Genomic DNA, 12,364 nt, shown 5'->3' on the forward strand with positions numbered 1-12,364 from the left:
GAAGTAGCCTGCAGTGCTGTGCTCTAACCACTGTGCTACCTCAGCTTGGTCATAAGCGTGAAAAATGGCCACAAGTCGCTTATTTTGAACGGTCACAAAATGAATAGTTATTAGCCAAGGATTTACCTGTACTTATGACAGTCAACATTCTTCAGACTATACCTGTCTCTGGACATCTACAATTTAAATCTGAATTTAATAATTACATTTTTTTTTTGGGGGGGGGGGGGGACAAATGTAAGTACACCAACATTTGGGCTCAAATGTTAAATCTAGAATATTCAGCCAAAGATTTCCTTTGCATTACTCAAATATATTTGGGAAAGTTTTCATTGGTCTCTGAAAGACAAAATATAAATATTTTTTCAGTAAGGTGCAAATTCAGAAGTTTTGTGTTTGTTTAGAGTTTAACTGAGGGACGCGGTGGCTCAGTGGCTAAGACATTGAGCTTGTCGATCAGAAAGCTCGGCAGTTCGGCGGTTCGAATCCCTAGCGCCACATAACGGAGTGAGCTCCTGTGACTTGTCCCAGCTTCTGCCAACCTGGCAGTTTGAAATCACGTAAAAAATGCAATAGGGAAAAATAGGAACCACCTTTGGTGGGAAGGGAACAGTGTTCCGTGCGCCTTCGGTGTTTAGTTATGCCGGCCACTTGACCACAGAGACGTCTTCGGACAGTGCTGGCTCTTTGGCTTTGAAACGTGGATGAGCACCGCCCCCTAGAGTCAGGAACGACTAGCACATATGTGCGAGGGGAACCTTTACCTTTACCTAGAGTTTAGCTTTGAGGATTGATGTCAATTTTTTTCACTCACTAACACCAAATGTTAGAAGGCTAAAATGTTCGCCAGCAGTTTTCTGACTGTTGCTCTTTTAAAGCCTTCTGCGCAGAAATCAAAATAATTTACCTTTTGCAAAAAGAGAGGAGAGTCAAAGGCCCTATATACTTTTGGCAAGCATGATTCACAAAAATCGTGATAAATATCCATGCTTGTCAAGTCAAGAGCATCTTCCTTTCCTAGCCGGCAGGTTCTGTGGAATAAGAAATATGGCTCATATTTGATGATGAACTTTAAAAATCACCCGCCTTAAAAATCAAAAGTTCAATCCAAAGGTCAGATCAATACATTGACCAAACTAAGACATTGATGGAAAGGACTTGTAGATTTTTTAAAAAAGTTGTGGGGTGCAGCCTGTAGAAATAACTAGCAATTTCCTGAGCGCAGGTGAGATGTTTGAGCTTTCAGGTAAACTGGGGGTGAAAAAAATAATTCCTTATTATATTTGGATTTTCTTCCCACTGCAATAAAAAGCACACACAGCCCTCACTTGACTAGATAAGTCCTTTTTTGGTTCTGGCGGAAGAAATGAATGGCCTCATAATTTGTCAATGGAACGCCTTCCAGAAATTCATTGCAAGTAGTCCTCGAATTACAACGGTTCGAAGTTACAGGAGCACATGAAAAAGTGATTTTCCCACTTACAACCCCTGCTGCATGTGACCCAAGTTCAGACGCTTGGTGACTGACCCGCATTTACGATTGTGGCAACTGACTCATATTTGTGACCTTCCAGCTAGCAAAGTCAAGGATGGGGAGGAAGCCAGATTCCCTTAACAACCATGTTACTTGCTTAACAACCGCAGGGATTTCCCTTAACAACGGTGGCACGGAAGGTCGCAAAATAGGGTGGAAGTCACTTAATAGCTGTTTTTTGATCAGCCCCAGAGGTTTTGGGCTCCGTTGCGGTCTTAAGTCGAGGACTCAGGGCAAACACAGGGTCCTTCCAAAAGGAGAAGAAGAAGAAGGAAGGAGCAAGTGAAAGAACCTTCATTTATTCTTTCTTCCTTACGTGCAGCTGCTCTCCGAAAGCCAGAGCAACATAGCGAGGCTGGTCAGCTCCGTCAGCGATATTCTGGAGACTCTGCAGAAGGATCGCGGTCTTGCCCGACCACGCATGAAAGCGGACCTTCAGCGAATCCCATCCCGGACAACGCGGCCCAAAGGATGCCCAAATGGTGGGTCAAATCCCCCTCTTTTCCTTCTTGAGCCAGGGGTGCAGGCGGTCCTTTATTTATTTATTAGGAGCAACATGTTGGTATGTACCCAAGTGAAGCCAACTCTGACCCCACGTAATTTAGGGCGCAATTATGAACCTGCTTTCCCTCTCCCCGCAGAGTGTGTCATAAATCATGTCCTCCAATGGAGCACTTTCGCAGGCTGTAGAGATCACACCCCTCCGGCTGCTGTGGGTAACTTGGGAGACAGCCTTGAGAAAGATATGCCTGGAATGTGCTTCTCTTTGTGGCTGCCGTGCTGCTCCATCAGTTTCCCATCGCCTTTGCCTATGACAACTCGAGAGCAGGCCACGGATGCTTCGCGAGTTGACATTTGTCTTACGGCCACAGTTGTGTCCAAAATTTCCATCGCTAGCCAGAAGGTTGCTAAGTGAGTTTTCGCCCAGTATGATATTTCTTGAACACAGTCGTTAAGCGAATCACTGCTGGTGGTTAAATTAGTTGCCCAGTTGTTCAGTGAATCTGGCTTTCCCATGGCTGGTCAGAAGGTTGCAAAAGGGGGTCACAGGACACCAGGATGCTGTAATTTTTGATCACATGGCCACAGGGATGTGACCACAGTTCTAAGTGTGAAGATGGCCATAAATCACTTTTTTCAGTTCCATTGTAACTTTGAACAGCCACTAAACGAATGGTTGTAAGTCAAGGACAACCTGTATTTATGACAATCAACATTCTTCAGATGGGAAGCGTTGTCTTCCTCCTCCCCCTGTTTCTCCTTCTCTTTCTCCTCCTCCTACTCTCAGCCTCTTCCTCCTCTCTACAAACCCCACTCCCTTCTGGCACTGATGATGTTCCCTAGTTGGGTCATGAAACGTCTGCAAGAAAGCCAAGGTCTCTGAGCACCCTATAGCTCAACCCTGAGCTACAATTATTCTCCTACATCCAAAACATGTCGATCTCAAAAGAGACCCATCACACTTCCAGAGTCCATTTCACTTGAAATCACGTCTGGGTTGACTCTTTTCGTACGCCTCGGTGAAGGTTTCTCCTGAAATCTGAGGTGGAGATGTCCTCCTTTGAGAAGGGAAACTGAAGCCTTCCACCTTCCCGTAGGAGGCACATCGCTTGCCCAGAGGACCGAAATATGCATGTTTTTTTCTGGTTTGGCAAAGCTGAGGGAGAAATCTCTTTCGGTGTCCCTCCATCCATTCTGAGCCATCAACCGGGGGCTTAATTGGTCCCACAAACGGACCCTTCAAAAGTTCATCCGGGGTCTGGAAACCAGGAGAAGAAAGGCAGTTTGGGGACAAACAATTAGCACAGAGAGGAGAGACCCACCTAAGAACCCAAGGGAATCTGTGATTAGGCTGTTGATTAACCTTTCTGCCTGCCTCGTCCTCTAAAATTATCCTTTTCTCCCATCTCTTGCTGCAGGCTCAAAGCCTCGGGATTGCTTTGACATCTATACCGGTGGACAACAGGGTGATGGGGTCTTCTCCATCTTCCCCACCCACTACACCGAGGGGTTCCAGGTTTACTGTGACATGACCACCGATGGTGGAGGATGGACGGTAAGGGCTGGAGCCACTTGGCCTCCCCTCAAGGTGGACACCAAACTGAGATGCAAGGGAGGAGAAGTGAACCAGGGATGGGGGGGGGATTTCTTTATTGAGGGAGGGGCAAGGAAATCTGGGCTTGGTGTTGTCTTGGGCAGCAAGGAAGGGGATGGGTGGGTCGGAAGGAGCTTGGGAGGCCGACTTTGGAGATTGAAAGCATTTTTAAAAAATGTCTGTGAACCTATCCTTCCTTGATTCCTGCCAATGTCTCTGCTCTTCAGTTAGGAGGAAATTTCTTTCTTTCTTTCTGTTTCCTTCCTTCCTTCCTCCTTTCCCATTTTATTTCTTTCTTCTTTTTTCTGCTTTTCCTGCCTCCCTTCCTCCATCCTTTCCTCTCCTTCCTTCCTTCCTCCCTCGTTCTTTTTTCTTTCCCTCTTTCTTTTTTCTTCTGCTTTTCCTTTCCTCCCTTCCTCCATAACCTTCCTTCCCTTTCCTACCTTTTGCCAGGCATCCAACCTTCTTTCACCCTTGGGAGAATAAAATCTATTTTTTTTTTACCTACACCCCAAAGTCCATCATAATGTTAGAAAAGAAATGGTAACATTTGACCACATTTGATTATCTATCTATCTATCTATCTATCTATCTATCTATCTATCTATCTATCTATCTATCTATCTATCTATCTATCTATCTATCTATGGGGTGGGGAGGAGAAAAACAACCAGCATTGGCTTCATTGTGCGGGTGTAAAATAAACTAATTTCCGGAGAACAGCAGATGGGAAATAAATCTATACAAGTGTAAATGTGAAAGATTGCAATAATGTCAACTGTATTATTAATAGATGTGGATGCCTGGGCCATTTGCAGTACAGAAAAGGGGGTTGTTTGATATGCCAGCAGTTACAGGCTCGCTGGGTACAGTTGAATTGATACACCATAATCAACATAATGAGTCTCAGTTTGTTTTAGCGTAGAATGTTAAGTGCTTTCTAAAGAACAGTTCAGATCCGTGGTTTGCAAACTTGGTAACTTTTAAGATGTGTGGACTTCAACTCCCAGAATTCCCAGGGTGGCTGAGGAATTCTGGGAGCTGGTTCACACATCTAAAAGTTGCCAAGTCTGATAATTTAAAAAACCAGCAACACCAGGTTTAAAAGCTGTCTGGACCCCAGAGTTTGCTGCTTAATCTTCTCCGTTGGTCTCCCTTGTTTTATTCCCAGCCTGAGCAAGGAAAATGATTCTGTGCCTTAAATCAATAAACAAAATCAGGATCAGTTTCTTATGGACTGTCTGGATTTAGAGCTAGATGGAGGGGTTAGAAGTTAATTGATGTCTCTCTGGTTACATCCATCCCATCAACCTTTGGACTTGCTGGATTCTGAGCCAGCTGGATGTCACTATTTTATTTTATTTTTCGTGGAAAGAAATCTCACCCTAAACTTGTTTGTTGGGAATTTGAGGATCATAAAACCAACTTCCTTCCTTCCTTTTTCCTTCTTTCTTCCCTTCTTTCCCCTCCTCTCCTTCCTTCCCTTCCCCTCCTCTCATTCCTCCCTCCCTCCCTTTCTTTTTCCTTCTTTCCTCCCTTCCTCCCCCTCTCCTTTTCTCTTTCTTTTCCTTCCTCCCTTCCCTTCCTTCCTTTCTTTTTCCTTCTTTCCTCTTTCTTTTGTATTTTTTTCTTTTTCTTTTTCTTTCTTTCTTCCCCTTTACTTCCTTCCTTCCTCCCTTCCCTTCCTTTCTCTCCCTCCCTCTGTTCCTTCCTTCTTTCCTCATTGTGCTTGTCAAAGCGAAGCTGAAACATTAGCAGCAGTTCAACCTACTTTTCACAACTGACACTTTCTTATTCATGTTGTATAAATCTAGGAGGCTCCAGCTTGGTTAATTACTTGAATGGGAAAATATTGGGGGAGGGGGGGGGGGAGTCTTTGAATGGGAGTAGCAAGCTTTGTTTTGAAAATAACAGATGCTAGTACTATTTTCGGCAATCTTGCCAAGAAAATCCTGCCTGGTTTTCCACTGTGAAGTTGTCACGAGCCAAAATTGACTTGAAAGAAACCTGATTGTGTGTGTTTTTCCACGGTTCCTTTTGGGTGTGTCTGTATGGGGGGGGGGGGGGAAGCAACAGTTGCAGAGTTTGTACAGTCCTTATTCTTTGGAGTCCCCATGGATTTTCCACCACTTTTGTTTAAATAAATCTACTTAAAGAATAAAGAGGAGAAGAAGTCACAAATGTCTACAGGTGTAAATTACCGGCTTTCCAGTTCTTTCACCTCCAATATTATTATTATTTACAAAAAAAAGTGTGACCAGAGGGCACCTTCAAACACACCTTACCTGCCTCTAGATACCATGAATGCCACGTCACTTCACCAAAATTCCCTTCTAGCCCCCCCCCCCCCAACTATTTAATGGTGTTTCTTTTCCTCTTCACACAATTACACTTAAATGAAAATTGGGTTGTGCGAAGGGAGGAATCGATTTTAAAAGCACCTGACCTTTTTCCTCGGCAACATCCCAGCACCGTCCTAATTTGTTAATTAATCTCTTCTGACAAATTTGTGGGTAGCACGAATACGTAACCTTCGTGCGTGTGGCTTTCGGAAAAAGGGAAAAGGTGTTCCCCCCCCCCCCCTGAGCTGCCACCCACCCGCCTTCCCACCCCTGGGACCATCTCGGTTTCATAAAGAAAGCGGGAATAAATTATTATATGATGGATGTATCGATACTTTATGCAGGCAACCAAACACATCGTGCAGCTTTTCAAATTGGTTCTCATTTCAATTTACCTCAGAAAGTTCCTTTCCCCCAGTGGGTAACAGAACTTCAATTAAAATTCTTCTGGTTTTTGAAGTTCTTCAGACATGGCGTTGTCTGAATTAGGGAATAATCTCTTTGAGCTGGGTGGTTTTCTTGCAGACGTTTCATTATCCAGCTGGGTAACATCATCAGTGCTAGAAGGAAGTGGGGGGGGGAGGAGATTGTGGGGTCCTTGGGGGATCTCTGAACTTTCTTTCTTTCTTGCAGACGTTTCATTACCCAAACTTGATAACTTCACGACTGCTGGTGATGCTTTCTAGTTTGGCTCATGAAACACCTGCAAGTGGACTACTCAGATGGCACCCAAGGAGCCCTCATTACAAGCCACAAATACCCCCCCCCTTTATTCATACACAGAACATAGAGCAATGAAGTGGGGAGGGTCCTTGGAGATCATCCAGTCCAACCTTCTGTTTGAGGATTCCAGACAAATGTCTTCCCGATCTCTTCTTTTGAGGCCCTGCCCTCCTTTGATGGGCATCCGCAACTTCTGGAGGGAAGCCATTCCGCTGATCAATTGTTCTGTCGAGAAATTTCTCCCTATTTCTAGATTGTGTATCTCTTTGATAAGCTTCCGTCTGTTACTTCTACCATTTCTCTCCATCCATTCATCCATCTGTACTTCTTGACCTGCTTGTCAAACCCCTTTTATTTACACGACTATGAATTCCTTTCATTCACACTCAGCAAGGCTTAGTGAAACAGTCTTTCAGAGGAATGTTTATCCACACGAACGTTATCTCGCTTGGAGAGCTGCCAGATAACTAGTTTCCAACCGCAGGGCAAGGCAACCCTTGGCACAGAGTCTCTTATAGTCACAAACAGAACTTTCCACTCTTGAAACGACCGATGGAACGAACTGTTTCCTGCAAACTGTCCTTGTCTTCCGGCAGCTCTGCGCACGGGCACACTGGGAACAGGCTCCAGCTGTTCCTCTGCCTCGCTGCTGCCTTGCTCCCTCTCTGCCTCCCACGCAGAGCCCTCGTCTGAGCTTCCCTCAGCCCCCCAGGACTGGCCCAGGTTCCTCCCCAACCTCCTCACTGTCCGAATCTGCTGCCAGCTCTGCTGGCTGCTGGCAGGCCACCACAGGGGAAGTATGGGCCCTCATTCATTTCATTTCCCCTACAGCCATGGTTATTTTGTTCAATCAACACATTGGCTACGTGGCGCAGCAACCGAAGCCCCTGAGTACAAATTCACAGCAGATTGTCAAATCAAATCATTTACACCCTTTGCTTGACATTTCCCAGCAAATTGGCCAATGAGTAGGCTTGCAGAAAAGCCAATTCGGCCCTTCGGTTGGTGGATGATTCACGCATTATCCAGAGTCATAGAAAAAGGGTGATAGAGCAAACCAGGTTAAGTGGGGCCAGGCAGCACTCAGGAAGGGGTGATGATAAAAAACAAGGAATATATATATATATATATGCAAAACGTCGAGGCATGAGAAGGAACTCGAGCAGCATAATCTTGTTCCTGTCGACAGGCTTTCCAGGTAGACCAAGCAGGAAACATGACAGATATGTTAATTCTACTTTATTCTAGAGCTACGTTAATAGAATTTTACATGTCTGAAAGTACAAATCTCCCACCATTTCTATTAAAGCAAGAGAAATTAGAGAGGGGCCTTTTGGAGTCTCTTTCTCCACCCACAGTAGAGCAGAGGGCTGGGCTCTCTCTTATCGGTTCCTGGAGCAGCATTTCCTTTCCTCATCTCTCAAAGACTTCCTCACGTACTTTACACTTGCTTCCTGAATAGAACATAGAATCACAGGACTGGAAGGGACCTCAGGAGGTCTTCTAGTCCAACACCCTGGCCAAGGCAGGACACCTTGTGTTATCCTGGTCAAGTGGTTGTCCAGTTTCTTCTTAAAAAACTCCAGCAATGGCGCACCCACAACTTCCGAAGGAAAGCCATTCCACTGGTTGATTGTTCTCACTTGTCAGGACATTTCTCCTTAGTTTTAGGTTGTTTCTCTCTTTGATGATCTTCCACCCATTACTTCTTGTCCTGCCCTCCAAAGGGGCTTTGGAGAATAGGTGGATACTGTCTTCTCTATGTCACCCCCCCCCCCCAAGAATTGGAAGACAGCTATCGTCTCACCCCTAGTCCTTCCCTTGGTTAGGCTAGACATAACTAGTTCCCTCAACTGTTCATGGTATGGCTTCCTTAATAAGCAAGAAGCGGAGTCTGGGTCCTGGCAAACCACCTTTTATTGACACGATTGTGAATTCCTTTCATTCCCAGTCCGCAAAGCTTGGCAAACAGTCTTTCAGAGGGATGTTTATCCACACGAACGTTATCTCGCTTGGAGAGCTGCCAGATAGCTAGTTTCCAACCGCAGGGCAAGGCAATCCTTGGCACAGAATCTCTTATAGTCACAAACAGAACTTTCCACTTTTGAAACGACTGAAATAACAAATTGTTTCCTGCAAAAGCCCTCTCTCCATTTGCTCCTCTTTTTGTTTCCTCTGGGAAGGGCCAATCACTTCCAAGGTGTCGCTTTACTCCTAAGATGACCCTGCTTTCTCAGCTGTCCTTATCTTCCGGCAGCTCTGCGCATGCGCACACTGGGAACAGGCTCCAGCTGTTCCTCTGCCTCACTGCTGTCTTGCTCCCTCTCTGTCTCCCATGTGGAGCACTCGTCTGAGCTTCCCTCAGCCCCCCAGGACTGGCCCAGGTTCCCCCCCAACTTCCTCACTGTCCAAATCTGCTGCCAGCTCCACTGCCCGACAGTGGGCCACAACAGGTTTACCCTCCAGGCCTTTTATCATCTTTATTGTTCTTCTTTGCACACTTTTTAGGTCTAACTTGGACAATTCTTGGAAAGTCACCACATTTCTATGCTTTCTTCTTTTTTAATCCTTGCCCCACAACGTGAGCTGTGGCCTGAAGCAGAAGTGGATATAAACAGACTGTGTGTTTCTTCCACAACTTTATCTCATCCCTTTCAGCAAATTCTGAAACTCTTTTAGGAATCAAGAGTTGGGTTAAATGCCCCCTAGTGCTCTATAAATCCTCTTGGATGAGGTCACTGAATTTCTCCAACTCAAAGAGATTCCGCAGTCAGCAAGCTCGCCACAAGCTGCCAGCTTCTTTTCTGAAGTCGAGAGTAAACCAATATCGCTCTGTCCTACACTGGAGGAGGCCGTTGTTGGGGCCTGCCAGTGGCTAGTGGAGCTGGCAGCAGATTCGGAGAGTGAGGAGGTTTGAATCCCTAGTGCCACGTAACAGAGTGAGCTCCCGTGACTTGTCCCAGCTTCTGCCAACCTAGCAGTTCAAAAGCAGGTAAAACAATGCAAGTAGAAAAACAGGGACCACCTTTGGTGGGAAGGGAAGAGCGTTCCGTGCACCTTCGGGCGTCGAGTCATGCTGGCCACATGACCACAGAGACGTCTTTATACAGCGCTGGCTCTTCGGCTTTGAAAGGGAGAGGAGCACCATCACCCCCTAGAGTCAGGAACGACTGGCACAGATGTGCAAGGGGATTTTAGTTTTAGGTTTGGAAAGATCCTTTCTAACTTTTATTCCCAATGCCCATTAATTCACCTGTCAGCTCCTCCAAATTTTATGCCCTAGGCATCAACTCTTTCCCTTCTCACCCACGGTCTTTCTAGCATCCCACCCCACCTTAATAATGTTATCCCATTTTTTCAGGCGCGGCTGCGCAAAGAGAGGAAATCTATCAATTCTATGCCTGCGATCAAAGCCTGCATGGCAAAGGGCCCTTTGAAATTATTCAGGGCAAGTACACAGGACTCAAGGTCACCGAAAGCCCTGGGTATGAGCCTCAAAGGCGCTTTCCCAAAACTAAGCAGAGGACTGTAATTTCTAACGGGCCAAAGAGGGAGTGATTGTATTCCCTGCATTAATTAGTTTAAATAAATTACATTTTGGTTACATTTTGTGCTCAATCCCCTTCCATCCCAACAGCCCTGCCTCGCTTTTAGTGTATGGTCTCCAGCCAATGTAGGGCTTAACTTAAAAAAAGAACCCAGTGGTTTCTTCGTTTGCAAGGAAAACAAAATGATGATGATAATTTATTTAGCTTTTCTAAAGGGAAAAGAGGGTCTTCAAGAGCAGAGGCTCAGCGTTGGTGAAACTAATGAGGCAGCTTCCCTCAGTTTTCTTCAGATGATAGGTTCGATTTTTAAGTTTACCTTAGATAAAGGTAAAGGTTCCCCTCGCACAGATGTGCCAGTTGTTCCTGACTCTAGGGGGCGGTGCTCATCTCCGTTTCAAAGCCCAAGAGCCACTGCTGTCCGAAGACGCCTCCGTGGTCATGTGGCCGGCATGACTCAATGCCGAAGGCTCACGGAACACTGTTCCCTTCCCACCAAAGATTGTCCCTATTGCATTTTTTACGTGCTTTCGAACTGCTAGGTTGGCAGAAGCTGGGACAAGTCATGGGAGCTCACTCCGTTACGTGGCACTAGGGATTCGAACCAACGAATTGCCAACCTTCCTGATCTGCAAGCTCAGTGTCTTAGCCATCACATCTGACTCTGAAGGCAGCTGATAAATGGCATAGGGCCCTGGACCCCTCTCTGCCTCCGACACCGAAGCTCTCCAACTTGAAGCTCTCCTACGGTCATCCCCATCTTGTTTTGAGGTCGTACTTAACTCATTGTCCCATATATTTTTTGCTAAAACCCATCTCCCTCTTTCCATTCCTACATCTCAAATGTCAGTTGCAGATCTGCTTGCTTTTCCCTCGATGACTGCTTCCCTTGGCAGAATGCTATCAAGATGTCATGGTGAGAATCTTCAAATAATTCGTCACTAGGCCCACCAACGCCCTTCAAATGCCTTTGCGTATTTCCCGTCTTCGTCACGAAAGGCACAAATGCTTTACTCATCTTATCACCAAGGACAATCACAGCAGCCCTGCCTAATTAGCATTTCAAATAATCATGATGATTTTCTGATCCTTAGAATGCTCTGAATGCTCTAGCCCTATCAGCCAATATTGCATTAGCTGGAAGATGGAAATGATATCTTTACCTCTGCCTGGTTGCTAAGAGTCAATCCTGATTTGAGGGTACTTAATTCACCCATCGATATGGAAAGAGGCTCAACCCAAGGATGTCACTTGGCTGGATTTGCAACTACACTTAACCATGTTTAGCCATGAAAGCGGAGCAGCTGCCTTCACAAATGTGGCTAGCTTTTGTTCTGACCGAGGCTTCTTCCCAAGAGCCTGAAGCCGACTCCTCGTCCCGACAAAAACCCCTTTTTATCAATTTCATGTGATTTCTGCTCATTCACCCCCAGCAAAGTCTTTCGAAGGAGGATTTACAGTCACAGACCTTCTCTGGCTTGGAGAGCTGCCAGTCCGATCTCTGCAGAACTTGGCAAGGAGCCTCGGAGAGTCACAAACAAATTAAGCGAACTAATGGCCTCCTGCAAACTCCACTACCCTTTTGCTCCTCTTTTATTCCCTCTGGGAGGGGCCATTCATCGTCCCCCTGTGGCCTTACTCCCAAGTCAACCCCTGTTCTTTAGCTCTTCCCTTCGTCTGGCCACACTGCACATGCGCACACTGAGAACAGGCTCCAGCTGTTCTTCTGCCTGACTGATGTCTGACTCCAAAGGCATCTGATAACTGGCATACGGCCCTGACCCCTTCCCTGCCTCCGACACAGAGCCCTCATCAGAGCCTTCCCCAGGCTCCATGACTGGCCCAGGTTCCTCCCCAACCCCCTCACTTTCCGAATCTGCTGCCAGCTGCACTGGCTACTGGCACAGGCCACAACAGTTTTAATCTTGGTTACTCATCTTTCTGCCTTTGCATCTTAACAGAATGACAGAGTTGGAAGGGACCTCAGAGGTCTTCTAGTCCAACCCCTTGCTCAAGCAGGAGACCTAATACCATGTCAGACAAATGACAGTCTGTGTCTCCTTAAGAACCTGCAGGGTTGAAGCACCCAGAACTTCTGGAGGTGATTAGTTGTTCTAATTGTCAG

General features: G+C 46.1%; 1 protein-coding gene across 1 annotated transcript in view; it reads left to right on the forward strand.

The window, feature by feature from the left end:
* The window catches only part of FIBCD1 (fibrinogen C domain containing 1), a 41,374-nt gene that overhangs the window by 21,227 nt on the left and 7,783 nt on the right, over positions 1-12,364 (forward strand). The window contains exons 3-4 of the mRNA XM_081967566.1: positions 1,857-2,016; positions 3,454-3,590. Of these exons, the coding sequence (XP_081823692.1) occupies positions 1,857-2,016; positions 3,454-3,590 (297 nt within the window). The remainder of the gene's footprint in view (positions 1-1,856; positions 2,017-3,453; positions 3,591-12,364) is intronic.

Source organism: Natrix helvetica (assembly GCF_964273705.1).
Source record: "Natrix helvetica genome assembly, chromosome: 15".
Lineage (NCBI taxonomy): Eukaryota > Metazoa > Chordata > Lepidosauria > Squamata > Natricidae > Natrix > Natrix helvetica.